Source organism: Bemisia tabaci, chromosome 1 (assembly GCF_918797505.1).
Source record: "Bemisia tabaci chromosome 1, PGI_BMITA_v3".
In the NCBI taxonomy this organism is placed as follows: Eukaryota; Metazoa; Arthropoda; class Insecta; order Hemiptera; family Aleyrodidae; genus Bemisia; species Bemisia tabaci.
The window spans coordinates 46,595,516-46,617,444 of record NC_092793.1 but is presented as its reverse complement, the minus strand read 5'-3'; the positions used below and the strand labels follow the sequence as shown (position 1 = coordinate 46,617,444).

Here is a 21,929-nt window from a genome sequence, read left to right as displayed (position 1 = left end):
CTAGTGGGAAATTTGCGAGTAATTACACGCACGAATGAATTGTCACTTGTATAATTTTAAGATGTGGCATTTTCCCACTGTCTACGTTGACCGAAGGCGAATGGGTGTATAATCTGCAAGTCCAGCCGACAAATAAGGTCATAGTGACAAACCTCACGTTACGACCTCCGAGTCATGGTTCATCACGTATAAAGGTATATCTAACCATCGCTAATCCTTAATTTGTTCTCAATATAAAGTGATTCAGGGCGCTAAAAATAATTTTAAGGGTACCAGTCTTTAGAACCTACACAGAAAAAATTGAAAATTGATGTGCTTCAGAGTATTTTCAATATGAGAAATGAGTCATCTTAGACCCCAAACCTGAGTTGGTCCGATCATAAAAAAGATTTAAAGACTCCCATTCGAGTCAAATTCGTATTTAATTGTAATATCGAAGAAAGTCTGGATCAAATATTTTTGCAGTGGGTGGAATAAAGGGACGAGGGGCATTTACTAGAAAACTCTTAAGATTGACATGAATGGTTGGACATTAACATATCAGTAGAAATAACCAAGTGCCGAGATGATAATTAATTATGACCAGTCTAGGGGCTTGTGGCCGCTACGCGGCCGCCAATCACTGATAAAAAACTACACATGAAAAATCGTAGCACGTTCGTTCCGTTTTCTTTGTATTATACCAAAATTAATTTTATGCGATTTAAGTTTCAGAATAGCTGCATCGTTTCAACATCATTCGAGTTTCTGAATAGTTGCAATTATGATACACATTTATCATTTAATTAGGGTAAAAATCGGGCAGAGACCGTTAAGAAAAATGACCCGTGGATCTAGTTTTGCGACGATTTTAGCATCGCGCTAGCCATAAAAGGGAGCTCGGTCGAGTGTCGAGTCATCTTCACAGTGTGATGCGTCTTCAATCCAGCTGGCGGCAATATACCGATACCCGTAGTCGGATAGTTACCGCAAATAACTCTTGCATTGCATTTGGTGCAATGCGAGAAGTATTCATGTATAGTCTTGTAGGCGCTAACATGCGCTCGACGCCGACCGCACTGTTTGGCGCAATGCATGAAGTATTCCTGCAGGCTTGCAGGCGCTGATATGAGTTTGACGCCGACCGCAACGTGTTTCGGGCGATTATTCGAACTCGAGTTAGGACACTCACGTCATCGAACAATGGGGCTCAAAAGGCCCATGTTGTGTTTTGACGCCGTATGAGCATCCTAACGTTGCCTCGTTTCTCCCGATAAAATATTTTCTCTGCGGAAAGTTAGGAAAGTTCTGTACGTTCGATTTTTTAGATTGAATGGATCACTAAACAAGGTACGAATTTAAGCACTCTGTTCACCAAAAGTTCACGTAGAACACGATTCACGCAACGAAAACTACTTCTGAAATCAACTTCTAGCTAAGATATTAACGATTTTATTGTCCATTGGGTACGGGAACTTTGAATTGCCCGATGATAGGAAAAAAAAAAACCATCCGCGAGTCGAATTGCGCACTATCAACGGTTTTAGCAGACTACTCAGTCGAGCATTGTTTTTTTCCCACACTGTGTTGATGAAAGTGTGTACACTTTGAGCTGAGCGTCAAGATTGATTAACCCATACAAGGGTTCAAAATTAATATTGGTTAAATTGCCAAAAACAAATGACGTCATTTGTATAATCTGAGTTCCATTTAGCTTAAGTAAATATTTCGCTTAGGAGTTGATTTTCGAACTTTGCATTTTTTGATGTGTTTTCTGCTTGAAATTTTGAAGAAAAACAATATATAGGTATGACCTTCATTTTAGTTCAGATTCGGCTCTCTGGTATGCCTCCTAGATATAGACTGTAGTACAGGGGACCAAAAAAGAGCAAAATAAATTATTAAAAAACTTCAATTAATGAGCTTGCTTGCATTGATCAGACACTCTCATCACCTGCGAGTTGAAATCATTTCGGGAGGTGAACTTGAAAATACTCCCATCAATTCCACGTGCGTGATAATGAACATAATAATAGCCCTGGCCGCTCTCTTGAATGAAATTTCACCTTGCAATGATCAGTTTTCCTCGACGGGCGCTCTTTCTTTGTTATCATGCGAATCACACATTTCAGGTGTATCCTTTTGGATCAGTCTCGTCGAGCCAACGGACAATATCCGAACATCCGTTTGCAAAAATTGTTGGCATGGTAAGTGCGCCCGGCTCGCCGATAAATTTGGCAGCTGAAATTATCCGCGGACAATTCGTAATTACAGCTTGCTAAAATTCGTTTGACACCTTCGCTCGAGGTCGCTGTTTTTGCCAATTCGCCCATTAACGGGGACTCTTGCAAGTTGACAGCACTGCACTCCATTATAATGTATGTGCAACAATTGATTTTAGTTGAGTCTCTTCATACCCAGAGTTACGACATCTCAATTCTGGTCGGGCTTGGTTGGGCTGAAAGAGACCTTAAAAAAATCCAATTCTGATTGGTTCTCGCTCATGGAGTCACAAAAGAGATGGCACCAAGATGGCGGTGCCTTGAATACTTTCCATTACTTTTGTTTACACAAAAGTAATGGAAACATAACTTAATTGTGATTTACCAAGAGTAAATTGTTATTTTCATCGCATCAAAATGAAAATAGATCAAGAAATTATCAACAAATCAATCTCATTTTATTTTATTGCAATTTCTTTGGTTAGGTTTTGATCAGTTTTGTTTCCCATTGAATCGATATTTATCTTTGATTGAAACAAAGCGAAAACAGTGTTGCCCACGTTCAAGATTGTCACTGATATTGTCACCAATTTATTGTCAGCGTCAAAAAGGGCAAGCTGAATCATTACAGCCCCATTAGCGGGAAACCCCGCGTACCAATTTCTAGTCAGTTTATGTATAATCAGAAATGATATACGTAGAAAATATATAATCAATATTCAGAATTAATAAAAGTCAAACACTTTGGTAAATTGTATTCTTCGATGGTTACAACCTACATATTTTTAGGAGTTTAGTTTGAATCATCAAAATTTTTTTATCTTTACATTAAAAATATAGAGTTTCATATAAGCTGTAATGATTTTATTCTAAGATTTCAAGTTATTTTAATTTCTTCAACATTGTACTTCATCATATTAAGGTGCTTCATATTAAGGTGCTATGTTGTGCTTCTTGATATCGAGGTTTTAAAGTTTCACTTTTTTAATCCATATTAATTTATTGTAATTAGTATTATTGAAATACTTTTATTTTATTAATGGTTTGTGCTTTGGTTGTGGAATTGTTAAATATTACGACGAGGAGACCTTGAGAATGACTGCTCTATTAAAGAATATTGAGCATTTCGTACATTTGACCTATTTTGATCTCGACATTTGTATTCTGTTGCAGATGGAAGAATTAGATGTAAATGCATTAAATAACACGAGGAAATCACCGAAAGATATCCTCTTCTTCAACAGGGTACCCAAAGTTGGTAGTCAGACGTTCATGGAAATGCTGAGGCGACTGTCAGCGAGAAACAAGTTTGATTTTCACCGAGACCATATTCAAAGGGTCGAAACCATCCGAATAGGTGTCAGAGAACAGGTAATTGGGTTTATAATTATAAGAATCACGACGCTAGCTTTCGTAAGATAAAGTTTCAGACCTCAAGAGAGGAGCAGTGTTCAGGCTACCATGAATAAGTTCCTCCTGTTTGTTTTTTCCCCATCGAGTTAGCAGATTTTCGTTTCTCTTTATTCAAGGGTTTAATGAAGATTTTTCAGAATATGGTGTGCTTTTTCGCTACTAGCCCATAAACTTCTATGCATTGTAAAAAAAGGCGAGAATTCGAATAAAATCAGTATTTATTTGCGTAAAATTAATTTTTATTTATTTATTTATTTATCTATCTATTTTTTTAAAGAAAACTTACTTTGCTTGATTAAAGTTGATGTAGGGATGAAGTAAACCTAACGCGATGGTAAATTTTTATTGGAATCATTTTCTCTGATTTTATCGCAAAAAAATCATTTTGGATACTTCTTCACTTACTCTCTTTCCATCTGAAAAAGCTGCGTTAAAATTCGATAGTATCCAAAATTGTTTTCATATTGTGAGGCATATTTTGGAGGTACCTTTTGCTTCATATCAAAAAGTTCATCAGAATTATTGAAGTGTTACGGAATTTACATCGGCAGAAATTTTTAACTAGTCGGTAAATTTTCATTAATCCCAATTCATCCAAGGGGCTCGTTGAAACGCAACACCTGCGCTGGATGCTTAACTGAAATCTCACTCGCAAAGAATGTCGGTCTTTTCAATTTCATTTTTAAGACGTTTTCGGATTCACCGCATGAAATACTCGACAAACTGAAATGTCAATATTCAAAAATGGTAATGGACGCCATACTGAAGCTCATTTCACAATCTCACCCGAGAAATTTGAACTTTTAGGTATTTGAGAGGATTTATTCAATTCCTCGCTAGCTTTCTGTCTGCCTCTCTCTACGTCTCCTTCATCTTTTTCGCGACTTCTCCTCAACATTAGGAGGAGAATCATCGATTTCATTCAATGACATATATTTTTATAATTTTGTGTGGGCATCACCTAATGCTTAATGAATAAAATTTGTAACTTATGATTTTTACCAAGAAAGTAACTGTACTTGCATCATAACTATTGCCATAGCTACGAATGGGGGGGGGGGGGGCTCCGGGGGATCTGCCCCCCCCCGGAATTTTGTGATCGTATGTAGTCACTTAATGCCAGTAGACCCCCGTGGAGGGTGAATTGGTCATTAGTTCTCCGTAAAAAAATTGTCTAGCTACGCTCATGTACGATTGTATCTTTTACAAGATTTGCAGTCTTGGTATTTTTGTAACTAATTATTTTATTTTTTTGGAGCTCATTTAAAAATTAGAGATTTTTATTTAAAAATGTTCTTTATTTCTTTCAATTTTTGTGTTTTCTTTTAATTTAATTACTTTTTTAAATTTCTTTTTTCTTTATTTGATACAAAGTAAGAAAAATTTCAGATTCATTTTTTTGTATGTTTTTACAGTATGATTTGTCACGTATGATTGATACTTTTTCGCCGCCAGCCGTATACGTCAAGCACATTTGTTTCGTCAATTTCACAAGGTCTGAATTTTAATTTTGTTTTTTAACCTGTCATAATATTTTCATGATAACATATTATTAAATAATCTTCCAAATTCCAATCTGAATTGATCTCGTGCATTAAGTAGATTTCTACTTATTCTATAGCAAAGAAAAACGGAGGACTCTATGTCATTGGTGACAGAGGTTTTTTTATTAAAGTTAGTCATTAGACACTTACTTCCAGTTATTTGGAGGCAAGCAGAATCAGTATAGACTTATTTTGCAAACAAGGTATTTTTAACAAATAGAGCCGTAATCACACCCTTAAAAAGTCAACAGAAGTTCTATGAGAGGACCACGATTCAATGTATTTTTCGGGAGTAGGGGGCAACAGCTGGATTACATTTTGCAATTTGGAACTTTAAATTCTAGCCCGGTTTAAAAACAACGTATGTGCCATTAGTTTTGCTACGCACATAAGTGTTTTTCTAGAGGAGTCAGAATTTATAGGTCCAAATTGCAAAATGCAGTCCAGTTCAAGAATCCTCCATCATGGAGCCCCTCAAAGATGCCTCCTCGGCATATGGTAAGCCCGCGTCGATTACAAATCGATTACTCTCGGATCACAGATAACGCAATATGCTCTTCAGCCACCCAAAACATTCATTCATTTCCCAACAAAAAAAAAAAAAAAAAAAAAAAAAAAAAAAAAAAAAACCCGCAATAAAGATCCGAAGGTCGAATTCTCACGGCTTATCGTTAAGTAATCCGCTCAAAATCGGGACGCTTAAAAGTGCATTTGGACGTATTTAAATGAAAAGGAACGATATCCGTTGCAACATGGGCCTTGTTATGCATGTAAACTTATAGGTTCCAGGACCCAAGTCAAAATCGAGTCGGTTCCTTCGGATTTAAGTACGTTCGTTTGGAGTATCAAAGACGATGGCGACACTCACAAAACTGAAGCGACGCTCCTGTCGCGCTGATGCGACTCGCCCGTGATTTCGGCGTACACCCCCCCCCCCCCGTTCCGAGCCCCCCCCCCCTTTCACCGAGGGGGACCGTCAATTAAATCGCATTGCCGAGAAATAGCCGGACTCCCAACGTGTTATTAGTTTCGTCATTGTTTCCCGCTAGGCCGTCTCTCTTTCACACGTTCAGGAGTAATTAGTGGGTAGCGTAATGGAGCACAACGCCACTCTTTTCGGCGCCGAATTTTGCCCAGTTCCGCTCCGAGATTCTCATGCTCCTGCGTCCTGCAGCGGCATCTGTTCCGCCGCGCTAAGGAGGAACGCCGTATGAACATTCGAGTGTTGCCAAATTTCCTTCGATACAATGTTTATTTTTGAGGAAAGTTATGTATATTTTTCCTTGAAAGTTTCAGGAACTTCAGGTGAAATTGCGAACAGCCTTTGCTGAAAAATTGGAAGAACAATAGCCATAAGTTTACCAGGAAATTTGTATTTTATCCATCGAAATTTGGCAACGCCTGAAGGTTGATACGGCGTTTTTCCTCAGCACGGCAGTGTTTCCGTGATTGTTATCCGCCAACTGACGTTGTTGCTTGTGTTTTGTCTCGCAGTCAATTGAGCGGACATGGAGATGCTTTTATACCATGCGTGGCACAACGCTTCGGAAGAACGCCGTATCAACTTTCGACTGTTGCCAAATTTTTCCCGGTAGTAAAGTCACTTTTGATAGAAGCAATGAAAATTATCGCTTCAAATTTCCCAAATACTTTAGATCTAATTTAAAAAAACGTTTTTTTGAAAAATTGGAAGAAAGTTATTCGCAAGTTTTCCGAGAAATCCGCAATTTATTGTGGGAGATTTGGCAACGCTTGAGAGTTTTTAGGGCGTTTTTACGTATCACAGTAGGATAGGCGCCCCGCTCGGTATGGGCAGTTAACTATGCATTTCTTTTTCTCAGGTATTTAGCTCGACAATGTTATGACTAGTAGACTTTTCTACTTGAGTCATTTCGCCGATGCCAGTTTTGGAATAATTATCCCAGTGCAACGTGTTAGATTTTTTTGGAGATTTTATTTCTGTGGGAAAAAGTTGCATGGCGAGTTTTCGTTAATTTTTTACTTCACCTCACGAAGTACTTTATTAAACTTTCCCAGCAAATTGAATAATTCCTCTCCGGAAGTGACAAATGTGACAAATAGGCGAAAGTCCTAATTAGGAGTTTATGCGCGAACTTAAAGGCCGGCAGCTTCCTTATGAAGTCAGTCCACTTATGCTCAGATTCGATGATCCTGAAGCGATCAGTACTGTAAGACATGTTTTCTGCAAGCTTTGAGTCAGTGGCGAGGTGTGAATGATCAATAATCGATATTTCCCAATTTGAAACTATGTTTAAGAATCGATTATTACGGTGTTCGTTGCGAACACTCTATCTATCGATCCTTTTCAATAGGTTTAAAGGGAGTGCAGATCAATCGATATATCGCAAAGCACGCCACTCCACTGATTTGGGTCCTGCCTCATCAGGCTGTGAATTAACCATGGTTAATACATACATTTCAATACAATACAATATACATTTCCGACTGGGCTTTTTCCAACTCTTCAGCGAAAAAAAAAAAGGGAGATGCGCTCTCGTATTTCTCTGAAGTGACCCCGGAAAGATTTTGCCGCACTCTTCGTAGGAAGAGGCCGCAGCCCACATTTTGGGACGGCAAAGTTGGTATTTGTTTAAACAATCAAGCAATATTCGGAAAATTGACTATGTAAGTCACAAATGAAATTAGTAATATTTTGCTTCATCAGCACACTAGGCAACGCTGGAATTATGTAACAGTGCAAGAAAAGCAAGCAAAGTCCCCCCCTCAGTGTCGAACGCCATACAAATTTCGTTTCAACTCCTGGATGCAACTATTCGGCCTCCATGGATGTCCGTGTTGCATACGCTTGTAGTTGAAGGCGTTTTGACTGTCCAAGCACCCACCGCGCGCAGCTTTTCCTGCGAGGATCCAAAATGACCGAGCGCTTTCAACTTTTCGTTATATTACGAAAGATATATCTCCTTATTAGACGCGAATAGTTGCATACAGATGTAGGATGTGATTACGTTTTGTTCCTCAGTTTTGATATAGCGTAGTGCTGAGCGTGACTTTCAGTGGCGAGGTGTGAATGATCGATTATCGATGTTTCCCCATTTGAGCTTTGGTAAAGAATCGATTATTAGGATGTTTGCAGCGAATACCCCAATGATAGATCCTTTTCCATAGGTTCAAATGGTAGATCAATCGATATATCGCAAAGCATGCCACGCCACTACTGGTGACTTTAAGAAAGACTATTCGTGCCTATGAGATGTTCTCGAATTATAAATAAGAATTGCTCGCAGGAAAGCCCGTCGCCCAAGGAAATGAGCTTGTCAGAGAGGTTGGACCTGAAATTGTTTTCATTCTCATGAAAACGTCTAGAAATGTTTTTCAAATTATACGTAAACATAATAAAAACGCACATTTGACTTCCATGATTTCCCTCTCAAACACTTCGAGGTATAGTTTTTGACATATTTCAGTTTTTGCCTTGTTTTAAAGAGAGATCTAGGAAACGTTTTATTGTTTTTAGAGATATTTTAAGAACATCCTTCAAACGCCATTGTCCATCAGAATATGGATTAAACGGTTGGAAGCAGTAATCCGAGCATTCTGCTCTTTCATCTTCCGTTATAGAGACCTCCACGTTATTCTACCGCGCTGAGGAAAAACGATGTCTGAACCCTCAGGCGTTGCCAAATTTCCTCCAATAAAATACCCATTTTCAAGGAAACCTGTGGGGACATTTTTCTCCCAACTTTTCACAGAATTTAATTCCTAGTTTAATCGACGGTATCCGAAAATTTCAGACAAAACTATGCATAATTTTCTTCAAAAACGAATGTTTTAAAGAGGGAAATTGGGCAACATCCGAATCTTAATGCGGGGTTTTTCAGCACGGCAGTACTTGATCTAACCTATTGCGATGACTTAATTTACGAGCGAGCAGTCGAAATTGATTAATCGCGGTCCGTCCGATTGATTCATCGGCAATTAACCGGAGAAACGAAACCTATTGTGAGAGACTATACAGGAGGTCAATAGGATATCCGATATCCTCTCGCCAAGAGCGGAACGTGGGATCACGTTATCCTGGCCGCACGAGACCTTACTGTATTATTTTCGTGCGCACAAATTGGACGCGCTGATGAACGGACATGATGCCACATGTGTTTTTTCATGTGAGTTGGAATTCAAAACATGGCTAGCGATATCAGCTATAATCAGGGCCTGCATAGGCTAAACTTTGGTTGGTGCCCTAAAAGTAGTAGCACTTAAAAGGGGGGGGGGGAAGAAGGTCGCAAACTTTTCCTCCTTTTCTTATTAAAAGGAGGAGGTTAAGTGGGTGAGATGCCAGGAAAATTGTTTTGAATTTAGATGGTTTTATAGATTTTTGAGGTGTCTACTTGCGAAAATATCAACGTCAAGGAACTGAATCTGGAAAATGAAAAGTGATGAAATATTCCGGGAATAAATTTTAAATAGACAAGCACTGACGTTACAATAAGGTCTCGAAAATGTTCTGCCTCTCAGAGTATTACGCTCTTGGATCTGAGTAGGTTAATGGTAAGTCGAGCTCTGGAGGTTGCTAAAATCGTGCAACTTTTTGTCTTATTTATCGGGAATGTAATGTCTTGAGAATAAGAACTCTCGTCATGGAATCAAAACCAAGAAGTAGGGAAATTTTTCGCAGTAAAAATGCCATGGAAAAAGCTGTTTCAACGGTGAAACTGCAGGAATGAGTGTCTCGGTCCGTGACGCCACGGGTTTCCTATCATAATTGTACTTACTTTTTTAAATAGAAAATTATTTAACGTCATTCCTTTAAAACCTTCGCTAAATCTTTGCTGGGTGAGGAATGTTCTATGAAAGGAAATTTTTTGTAAAAGTTGCCTGATTTACTTTTTTCCATATTCTAAATACTTAAATAAATAACATAACCCCTTATTTTCTGTACATCGATGACCAAAGCACGAAACCACATATCTCCATTGCGGTGTCCTAACATTTTCGCTCATATTTTATTCCTTTGAAGAAAATTAAGGTAACTTTATACCTTCGACATTCATGCAGAGTACTCTGTTAAAAATCAATACAAATTTTCAAAAAATTCAGTTCACTAGTTTTTCAAAGAAAACATATGTATGACAGGGAGTCCGCAACGAGTAAACGGAGAAACGTGGTCTCACACTTTGGCCATCGACATTTTCCTAAAGTTATAACGCATATACTTACAAAATTTCAAATCAGAATTTTGCTCTATGTTCTGTTAAAAGAATAGAACATGCATGAAAGGGATTTGGACAACGTTTGTTGCAGTTAAGTTGCTTCTGGTCATAACTTCTCCACTGAATCTGACAATGAATAACTAGAATTTGCGGCAAAGGGTTTGAGTTAAGACAGAGGAGGGGAGTATAATGCAAATGAGACAAAAAACGATTTTGTCACACCGAAGAGAAAGTTCTCCAACTAGAGAGAGCCTGAAACGCTAATTGTAACGCATACAGAGAGATATTTGCTTCAGTTTCACTCCTACACATCTTAAAAACATGATAAACAGTCCTTGTAGACCTTCTAACTGCGGCAAATTAGATAATATGAGATCACTTATAATCCTATTCTTTCATAAATACATAATTTTCACCTCTGAAGATAAGAGAACCTAATGTACCTCTTAAGTGTACTTCATAACTCCCTATCTCAGATGAGCATCTGAGCTCAAACAATAGGTAATTTGCATCCGAAACAGCTTACTTTTTGAATCTAGGTAGTTGTGTATCTAGTCACTTTTTTCTTCTTTTTTTACATTTTTTATTATGGCAATTCTAAACTTTTTATTAACAATATAGCAAATACCAACTTAATTAACTTATCTTTTATTTCATTTTCTTTTAAAATTTGAATTTTGGGTTGTTTAATAGACTTGTTGAAACTTACGACCCCTACATACGTTTATGTGTATTTTGTTCATACGTTTATGTGTTTTTTGATGATTACAGCTATAGAATTCCTCAGCCAATCTATGTCAACATGGTGCGGGACCCTGTAGAGAGAGTGATTTCGTGGTACTACTACGTTCGTGCGCCGTGGTACTATGTTGAGAGGAAACAAGCCTTTCCCGACCTTCCCCTCCCAGACCCCTCCTGGCTGAAGAAGGTGAGCAATCGGACTTTGAACTTTTTTAGATGGTACTTCACGTAGACGGAGTGTTCCCGTACACAATAATCGTTACCTGTTTTATACGTATAACTTACCTAATATCCACTTCCGAAGTTAATCTAGAAAACTTTGGAGAGGGGCGGGGGGCGTTTGAATCAACAAGAGAGTAGGTTTAAAGGTCTGGGGGAGTTTCTTCAGCAAAGAGGTCCCGAGGTGTTAACCATTTTCATAAGAAATCATGGCATATGGAACTTTAAAAAGAAGATTCGAAAATTCAAGGTATTGTAAATGCAAAAACTACGAAAAGTCATAGAAAAGTTGGCGAATCTTGAAATCTAAGAAACCTTGTCACCCTGAATCGTTTATACGATAGCCAAAAATAATATTCTTTCTACTGTTTTGCTCGTCAGGACTTTGAGACGTGCGTACTTCAACACGATCGAGAGTGTCAATACATCGAAGGAGAGACGAGAGAGGGGATTGGAGACCACCGGCGACAAACCATGTTCTTCTGCGGACAAGGCAACGAGTGCTTGTGAGTATTCTTCATAGAAGCAAAATCATGGTCTTAAGGGATCTACCTGTTTCAACTCTCGATCACATAAAGTTCCTTCAGATCCGTGTGATGCAAATTACTTAACATCTATGATACTGTCCAAACAAATTATTGGCTACTTTGAATCGCCTTCAATTTCAGAAGATGCCACTTATCCAACCTGAATGTTGCATCAAAATGATGCGTTCCGAAGCCTCATTTTCATTGATTGTTGTCGTTTGTTGCGCTATGGCTCAAGATAAAGGAGATTGAGATCATATTTTAGTCGATGATAATGATCTATTTTTACTTGCAGTCAATCTTGTATTGTAATGATCGTGAAATCAATATCTTTCATGTATAAGATTTATGAATAATTTTAAGATTTATTTTATGTGCGTTTTCTATTCAATCAATATACGCTACTCATAATTGCTTACAGGAGTTGACTTCCAAATTGTTCGTCATGTGCAATATTGTGCATAGTTTTTTTGCGTAAAATTTCAACGGAGGCGACCTGTTGGCATTGCCGTGACCGTCATATCACAATACTACGCCGTGCTAAGGAAAAACGCCGAATGAAAATTCGAATGTCGTCAAATTTCCTCTCAAAATATATTCATATTTGAGGATAGTTATGAATATTCTTCTTTGAGATTCTCAGAATATTTAGATCAAATTACGAATAAAATTCTCCAAAAAATCGGATGAAAAATATTTGCAAATTTTCCCGAAAATTTGTGATTTGTCGAAGGAAATTTGGCAACGTCTGAAGGCTTACACGGCGTTCTTCCTTAGCACGGCAGAATACGGGTGTTTAATTGTTCAACAATCAGCTCTTCATCCTTGAGTTTATAACATGCCATGAATTGATTTTCCTTATTCCAGACCATTCAACTCGCAAGCAGCCTTGGAAAATGCCAAGCGGGCAGTGGAGGAAAATTACGCCGTCGTGGGAATTTTAGAGGACATGAATACCACACTCACGGTACTTGAGAACTACGTCCCTCGTTTCTTCAAAGGGTCCTCATATATTTATCAAGGTAAGAAAGGAACATGAAAAATACTGACAGGATGGTAGCTAGAGTGGTGCTGGACCAGCACTATTCTGCCGTGCTAAGGAAGAACGCCGTATGAACATTCGAGAGTTGCCAAATTTCCCCGGATGAAAAATGCAATTTTTAGGATAGTTTTTTAGGCATTTTAGCCTAATAAAGTGTGTACAAAATTGTCTGAAAAATTTGAAGAAAAATATCTAACAGTTTCCACGAAAATTCATATTTTATCGGAGGAAATTTGGCAACGCTTGATGGCTCATACGGCGTAGTTCCTCAGCATGGCAGTATTTTGCGTGGATTTTAAAGCGAACAATTGCATTAGAGTTAACTGTGATGAGTGTCAGTGCAACATTAAGGGCGGAGAGTGTTCAGCTCAGGCGCCCGTAATCCAGGCGATAGGCAATCGTGAGTTGTGGCGCTGGGCCCGGATTATTTCATGCGCTGGTGTGAGGCGCCACGCTCGAAAGTTTATCAAAGTTGGTTGGGCAGTTTTCTACGAAAGTCAAAGATGAGAGGGAAGTCAACTGTAAGTTGAACTTTGTGGCAGGTTGCACCAGCACATACGCGGTTTTAAACATTAGGGAAATTCGAGGATTTTGCTGCAGTGTGTCGCCACACTCTGTGGCGCTGGGCTCGGATTTTAACCGAGATTCGAGCGAGCGTGGCGCCAAGATCTGTGGCTCATTGCACCGCAGCCCAAATTTTTACGATTTGAACTTTCCGAGCACGGCTTTTAATCTTGACGAATTCTGTTTTGTTCCCAGTTGAGATGCAAGGTTTCCGCAAAATCAACCGAAATGCATTCAAGCCAACCATTAGCGAGGAAATCAAGAACATCATCCGACGTAACTTCACCCGAGAAATTGAGTTCTACCAATTTTGCAGGCAGCGACTGCACAAGCAGCTCTACGCGCTCAAACTGCCCACCATGAGTGATAACTCACTGAAATAGCACGCCTCAGCGTAACGTCACAGGAACAATAAATCGAATCGGTCCATCGATTGGTTTGTAATAAATTCATACTAAAAGGGTTCAGTCGCAAGATATTTCATACCGCACGGATGAGAGAGGAATTTTCGTGGTCACAAGATCCCTGATTATACACGGCCCCTATAGGATCTGTATAGGAAATCTGGTAATCAGTATTGAATTTCTGTCAGTGTTATTACGGGATATCGACGGCGAAACTACCAAACCACGTATCTCGGTTTGCGACGTCGCAGACTTCCTTTCATACTTTATTTTTTAAATGAAAAACTACTTAACATCCAGTCTTGAAAATTTCTGTGATTTTTCCTCTTTGTGCGGAGAAAATTCCGTGAAAATTTCAAGGAATGATATTGATTTGGTCTACCTCAAAAAAATAAAATGTGAGCGTAGATTTTTAAACACCGCAAACGAGATACGTGGTTTGGTAGTTTCACCGTCGATATGTTAACAAGCCGAGTTATATTATAATGACCCCTATCCTCCCATGACGATTGGGCGTCGCAGAGCGCGAGACGGCGCATTCCTTCGGTAAAAATAGAAAATCCCTTTTCACGGAGAGAAACTAGTTCGGTAGGAGGGACTGAACTTCGGTTCATATTAAACACTGCTTGGCAGAACCAAAACTCGGTTTCACTAACAGACAATTTTTTCTATTTGAGCCAAGAAAATTCGGTGTCCAGTAAAGAATTATCTTTAGACATAAATAGGTATCTTAAAGATAACACAGGCATTATCTCTAAACCTGATCCATTCTGTTTCTAACAAAAAAGAAGATTATTTCAAAATATTTCAACAGAGCAATCGATAGACTGACTCGATTATTGCGTGACAGCATCCTCCCAAAGGAGTTTCAGATCTCGACTCGGGCGCACAGAGCGGGACATGGAGGGAATTTTACCCCCTCCCCCCAACAAAATGCTGCCCTTTCAGGCTTCAAGCCAAAGATTACGACAAAAAAAAAAGGCTGAATAGTTTTTTGCCGAAAGTCTATATTATTCCTCTCATCTTGCGTTTCAGGGCTTTTCCACTGGCACTGACATTCCGGTGTTTTGTAGTCGGGCAAGGGTGGAAAATTAGTGGTAAAACTAGATTTTCCTTCAACTTTAGCACTTACGGTCGGCTGCATTGTCAGACAAAAAAACATGTATTGTTAATACATGATAAGCAAAAAACGAGATGGAAATACGATTCCTTGACCGTTTCAAGATGATGATCTTTGTCAAGAAATGCGCATCGGGGTGACGTGGTTTCAAAATCTCCAACTTCCTTTAATTTTTGCCACGAATAGTACGCAGTAGAACTGCAAACGTTTATTTTAGATTAATCCTCATTGTGTTTCCTGACGGAGGCGAATCACACACAGACAGTTTTCCGTTTGAGTACCTAATTTTGCTCTATTTATTGTAAGTCTTCAATTGTGTGTGAGAAAGGAAGGAACAACACGGTAGTATAACGCGCTTTGCACGAGGAATCTAGCCTAAAAAGTTTCTCATTAAGTTATTTTATAATAGTGAGTTAAAATGAACTTTACCGTACCTTTTTTTTTGCCTTGATTTGTTCAACATGAAGCATTTAGGTTAGCTTGAGCTAATGTGTACTTAAGCTTCACTGCCCTGCCCGAATAAATAAATATTGCGACGGATCCTCTGTGCATATGGATGAATCGCAAGCCATCATTGTCGAGTGCTTCTATAATCGCCGCATCATTTGTGATATTATAGCCCAGCAGAAAAAGAAGTGTATGAATATTAAATGAGGCTAGCTGTTTTTGGATGGTTGAAATTCACACATACATAAAAGTGCACATTTCGAGGAACCTTAGTATTTGTAAGTGTTTGTGCAAGTACACAGTACAAGTTGACAAAACGAAAGACTGAATTTATTGACGACGTAGCGAAATTCTTTGGTAGAAAAAGGGATCGCTGCAGGAAAACATATCTCCCGAAAAGGGGTGTGCATCTCACATTTTTAGTTACCCCTGAGTTCGTCAGAAAGAGTACTTTTTTCGACGGAACTGGAGTTGATGTTTTGCTTTTTCTTCACGAGTTAATTTTTTAACTCATTACCTGCAATTGAACATCCAAAGATTATATTTTTCGTAATACCCACGTCAAAGGAATACAATCATGTTAGCTTGCCGCATTTGATGCCTTTAAACAGCCGGTTCATTTTAGAGGCAAAAGCCTTCATTATTGTGTGTTATTTTTTGTAATTAAGCTTATTACTGATTGTTAACTTCCATTGTACATTATTTTAAATAAAATATTGAATCTCTCTTATGGCATTGAATGATTTTTTTTCCAATCTAGATTTATCCATTTTGAAAGGATTCAGATTAATTTCAAACAAGCATTTGGCGGAACTTGATGTTCTCGCATTAAAAGTTTACTAACAATCATTCATCGACAAATAAGCCACCCTGGTGTTGAATCTCTGTCTTCGTGTAGTGGGTTAGGATCGTTTGTTTGTTAACGTTTCAAATGCAGTTAGTGAAGTTGTGGTTAATTACTCGTTAATCGCGTGCTTTACTTTCTAATACAGGTGCTGCAACACAATAATTGATGATTGCGTTTTTCAAAGATGCAATTGTTTGGCTTCTGCGGCCATGTCAGGAAGTATCTTTCCCCATTGAAGGCGTTACTTTGCGTCACGACTCTTCATTAAGGTGATTCAACGGTTGCCATTTTTTGTGTCAGAGCGACGCGACGTGCATCGCATCAATTCGTTTCATAATTTCAGCTACTTGGCATTTTTTTCGAATTTTGAGATCGCACTTCTGTTGTCATGAGACAAAGAATTCATGTACCTTTGGCAGAGAAATTCAACATAATTAAGGCAGGGTCTTTTTTAGAGGAAAAATATCGCATTTGATACTGATATCGAAACAACACTCGAATGCGATATTTTTCCTCTGAAAAAACCCTGAATTTCTTTGTCACCTTTGGTACATGAATTCTTTAGTCACTTGACAACAGAAATACGATCTCAAAATTCGAAAAAAATGCCAAGTAGCTGAAATTATGGAACGAATTGATACGATGTATCGCACGTCGCGTCGGCCTGACACAAAAAATGGCAACCGTCGAATCGCCTTAGCAGGCCCGCCACAAGGGGGAGGGATACTGGGTCCCTGGTACCGGGGCCCGGGCCCCGGAGGGGGCCCGTGTTACCCGTGAAAAACCACTACGAATTCACATGCAACCCTTGTTTCGTAAGAAAAAGTGAGAAATTTACCCTAAAAATTTTGCAAAAGGTGAATAGATTTTCAGAAACAAGCTGGGGCACTGTAGAATTCTTCTTAAATTTTCAAAGAAGTATACCTCTTGGAAAATTTCTATCTTTTTTCAAGATTTTCAGTACACAGGGATATTTTTAGTAACTGCGTTTCATTTTCTTCCGTCGTCAGATGCTAAGGGTCTCCAGTCTGGGCATCCTCAGCTTCAATGGCTCATGGCTCAACTCCCTTGTCATAGACAAACGAAGGGGGAGTCCAGGGGGGCCTGGCCCTCATAGAACTGAAAATAGTATCATATGCCCCCCCCCCCAAAAAAAAAAATAAAACTTTTCCAGATGTGTTGAATGCAACAATTCGCAAGTATTTTGTGCTGAAAGTAGAAAAAAAAAACATAATTATTCCGCAGAAATTGATGGAAAAATTCTTTATGGAAGCTTCAAAATGCGTCCGATTAGTCGTATAAATTCTAAAATTACTCGGGGGATGCCCCTCGGACCTCCCCCCCCTCCGTGTTTGGGGCCCGGACCTGGTACCAGGGCCCGAGATGGGATGTGGCGAGCCTGCATGAAGGCTACTTCCATTTAAATCTTCCGTCGCATTTCCAAGGCGCAATGATACAACTATTTGAACTCTCCGGAATGCGTTACGCCGCATTTGAAGACGTTTTCAAAACAGCGAAGCTCCGATACCCGAATTATCGTTTTGCATAGTTCATATTATTTTTTTTCCCATTTCCAACCACTTGTTTAATTATATTCCTAATATAAAAACCACCAATTTGCTAAATACAATTCTAGCTGAAGCCCACTTAAGCGCATTCATGACTGCAAAAATGTTAACGGAAATCGAAAAGGCCAGCGTGCATGAAGGCTATTTCAATTGTAATCTTCCGTCGCATTTCTAAGGCGCAATGATGCAACTATTTGAACTCTCCGGGATGTCGTATCACGCCGCATTTGAAGGCGTTTTCAAAACAGCCAAGTTCCGATACCCGGATTATCGTTTTGCATAGTTCATATTCGTTTGTTATAATCCGTACCACTCGTTTATTTTTAATCCTCGCAGAAAAACCACCTATTTGCTAAATACAATTCTAGCTGAAGCGCACTTAAGCGCATTCATGACTGCAAAAATGTTAACGGAAATCGAAAAGGCCTAAGGCTAAAATTTCTCGAGGGATACCCCTCGGCCTTCCACCCCCCCCCCCCCTTTCGTGCTTGGGGCCCGGACCTTAAAACTGGTACCAGGGCCCGAGATGGGATGTGGCGGGCCTGCGCCTTAGAGAATTATCTGAAGCATCCAAATTCCTCACTAGTTTACGTAATGCTAGAGTGTCGTATGGTTTTGAAATTATACAAAACCTCTGTGCGGCCACGCTAAATATCTTATCTAAATTGAGGCGTTAATAATGCGTCGACTTACAGCCCTTTAGGGATTTTTAATACCTATGAAGAAATGACTCGTTTGAGGTGAAATCCCCACTTGAACATAGTTTAGCATAACAGTCACATCTGCAAAAATGTCAAGAGAAAAACGTTTTCTCTGATCAAAGCCACCGTTGAAGTCTTTAAAATTACAATCATCCACCGTGCAGAGATTTTCTGCCCAATGATAAACCCAATGATATCAATAGTTAGTATAGTATAAAAAACTTCAATTTCACTAGCTTCGCCGGTACTTAAATGAGGAAGACTACCAAAACTTGACAAAACCAACCCTAACTAAAGATAGAATTCTTCACGAGGATTTCTACCAGGGCTACGCATTGACGACAACGCTGTGATTGTTCGGGCCTTTTTCAATGTTTCTTAAAATTCAACTGTTTTTGTAAAAGGAGAAGAAGAAACCGAAGGAATGCTGTGTTGAAAAATGAAAAGTCGTAAACAGCATCTGAATGACGGAAAATATTTATTTTCTCACGAACGCCCACCCAAATTCGTGGCTCTGAATGACATGAGACACGACACAACCGTCATTACTTAACGCTTTTCAGCGAGCTTGAAATTATATCCCTCTAAATTTACAGAGGCATGTTCTGACTGAGGTTATTAAGGCTGCATGCATTTGCCAATTCGCCTTCAATTTTCGTGGTGGGCTTCACATCACACATCGTCCTCCTTGCGATAACAGTAATCCATCAAGTCGAAGATTTGTGTCTTGCTTATGTCGTTTTAAAACTCAAAATGGGGTAATTGATACCAAAGAATTGAAGCGTGTTTTTCTAACATATTGTCAAATCAATGTAATCACCGGCAATGTTATATTCCTGAGGTCATTCTGCTCGATATTACTGGGGATTAGTTTAAGATGTGATTTTAATGATTCTGTGTTGAAGATCTCTTTAAACCTCCTTTAATCAGAATTTAGATCACATAGGGCCATCTAGGGAAAGGAACTGTCTCAGGAATGACCATAAATACAGTACTGGGGTCCTTTTTCCTGCGAGCGGTTGGGTGTTTTTAAGGGAAAAAATCTGAATGATCTGCGTAAAGCGGATCTGTGATGCGTCGTGGTAGGATGCGCATCGCTGGCATGAGACCAGACGATAGACTAAAAATAAACCGTACTGAGCTGACCTTAAACCTGTTTGGCAAAAGCTCTCTGACCGACTACGAGTTGAACTTCCCAGGCGTGAAACGCAGCACCCTCCGACATAATTTAATCACCAATCAACTCGGCAAATTATGATATCATTTTCAATAACTGTAATGAACTCTAAGGCTAGCCGAGCAAATTATAGCCGGATTTAAATCATGGCTACATATGGTTAGCAAACACATATTGCAAATTGATATCATTGATTCTAATGTCTACAGTTCACAGAGATTCAGTCACATACTTTTCTTATAATTTCCGTTAATTCCGAACGTCTAATGTTTTTAATTGCCTTCAGGCAAATGGCAGTTCCGAAAGAGCAATTTTTGCAATTTTTATGTGCTGCATTTGCCTCAGCAGTCTTTATCATGTTGAATTTTTCAATGTTTAAGACTTCAGAAGATGGAATTTAAACTTTTGCATTACGAAGGCGTCAATTTTTTTTAAAATTTGTATGGATAAGCTCTTTAAGCGGTAGTTTCCGATTAATTTTTGTCTTCACGATAATCTGGAGATAAACAGCAAATTGTTGAAAATCGGGCCTCCCGTTGAGTATCCCGTTCCCGAGGGAGGAAGATTGAAATTGAAAACAGCCCCTCGAAAAATTTTTCCCTTAGTAATTTTGTTGTGTTCCCCCTCTATAAATCACAACTATGCTCAAATACTCTGCGTGAACATCCCGGCTGATATTGAGTTCAAAAAGAAAGCTGGAGATACAAAGAGCTTTTGCGTTGGAGCAACATTTGTGACTGAATAAGATAGCCACATTATGCGATAAAATATGCATGTTTTGCATTGAGTTAAAGAGAACAAGGTGGAGAAATGGTGCTAGGTCCACAGCGTTTCGCGGGGAAAACAAAGCTGAGAAATTCTAAAAATTAGTGAATTAGAGTAAAAAAAACATTTGCTCTAATAAGTACCATCACAGACTGGGGGGGGGGGGGGGTGTGTTCAGCTCGGGCAGCTTCCATTGGAATATTAAGTTGAAGTCACACCGAGATATCTATACCGGTTTAGGTCTTTTTAGACATCATCATTCAGATGAAAAGAAGATATTTAACATAATGATTAGCAATAGAGAAGGGGAGGTAGAATAATATATACATAAAAGAATATAGTTAATAATATTTAAGTGTTAACAGTTTAGTGCAGTACAACAGTTCGGGCCACTTCTTAGTGTTTTTTTTCTCAGTTCAGCGCAGAATGGCAAGCATGGCATTGATGCCTCACTCATGAAAAATAAAGTCCCAAGATTATTAGCTTTTTCCGTGTGGGCTGAACCACGTGTAGAAGGGAAGAGGGAAGAAAGTAACCGATGTGATTTATTTGCTAATCTGCGTCTTATTCGCGAATTTTGGCAAGGGCACGGTGCTTCTGGTTTTGCACGAACAACTCAATTTGTCAGAGAATTTATCATAACGAAGTTGGGCGGCAGCATCGGAAGTCTCACTTGTCGCTCATAACTTCATCAGTTCCTCGGAGTACGTGTAAAGTTCATGCTTGGTTAAAATCATCCAAATTTGAGGTTACTATTGCCAAAGAAATAAACAAGACGACGGTTCCAACGTTAAGACGTTGGAGAGCGTTCACCGTAGCACCTCGTCAATGGATCGTATTCGATAGTGGTTCGATGTATCGTTTGGTTCAAAATAATAGAACGTAACCTCAAACCAAAATTTTAAGATATCAGTTAGAAAAGCTGAAAATGAGAAATTTCGTAGCAATTTCACTACTACTGGCCAATTGGACGTATTTCTATCAAACGGAACTAAGCGCCAGAGGGGGAAGGGGGGCTTGCACTGGCGGATGTTGCGGAGCGCGATGCTCGTTCCGCCCTATACTTGCAATGCTTCTCCATGGCGCTTAGTTCCGTATGACAGAACGCGCTTTCCGGGATTCTAAAATCTTCAAAAGGAACTCAATTTGACGCTTAGTTCCGTTCAACAGAAATACGTCCAATTAGTATTCATATACAAATCGATAACCTATCACAAAAAACCAAAAAAAACCCCGTTCCGTTAGATTACTCAATTGACTTTTAAGGCTATGTTTGTGGTTTGAACCAATCGCTATCGATAAAATCTCACTCGCTTGATGTATCGAATACGATCTATATGTAAGAGTGGTACAACGAGTGGTACGAGATCATCACTTGAAACGAATAATTTGAGCTCTGATAGAGCGTATTTTGCTGACTTTTGAGTCATAATTTGCACTTAAAAAATCATTCACAT

The 21,929-nt window shown here is 39.0% G+C and overlaps 1 protein-coding gene across 2 annotated transcripts in view; it reads left to right on the top strand.

Annotated features, from left to right (window-relative positions):
- Window positions 1-16,144, top strand: part of pip (heparan sulfate 2-O-sulfotransferase pipe) — a 159,281-nt gene extending 143,137 nt beyond the window's left edge. For both annotated transcript variants that reach the window (XM_072301859.1, XM_019054158.2), the window contains 6 exons: window positions 3,375-3,572; window positions 5,030-5,109; window positions 11,122-11,278; window positions 11,692-11,816; window positions 12,705-12,859; window positions 13,639-16,144. In XM_072301859.1, coding sequence (XP_072157960.1) covers window positions 3,375-3,572; window positions 5,030-5,109; window positions 11,122-11,278; window positions 11,692-11,816; window positions 12,705-12,859; window positions 13,639-13,826 — 903 coding nt within the window. In that variant the 3' untranslated portion in view covers window positions 13,827-16,144. The remainder of the gene's footprint in view (window positions 1-3,374; window positions 3,573-5,029; window positions 5,110-11,121; window positions 11,279-11,691; window positions 11,817-12,704; window positions 12,860-13,638) is intronic.
- The last annotated feature ends 5,785 nt before the right edge of the window (window positions 16,145-21,929 follow it).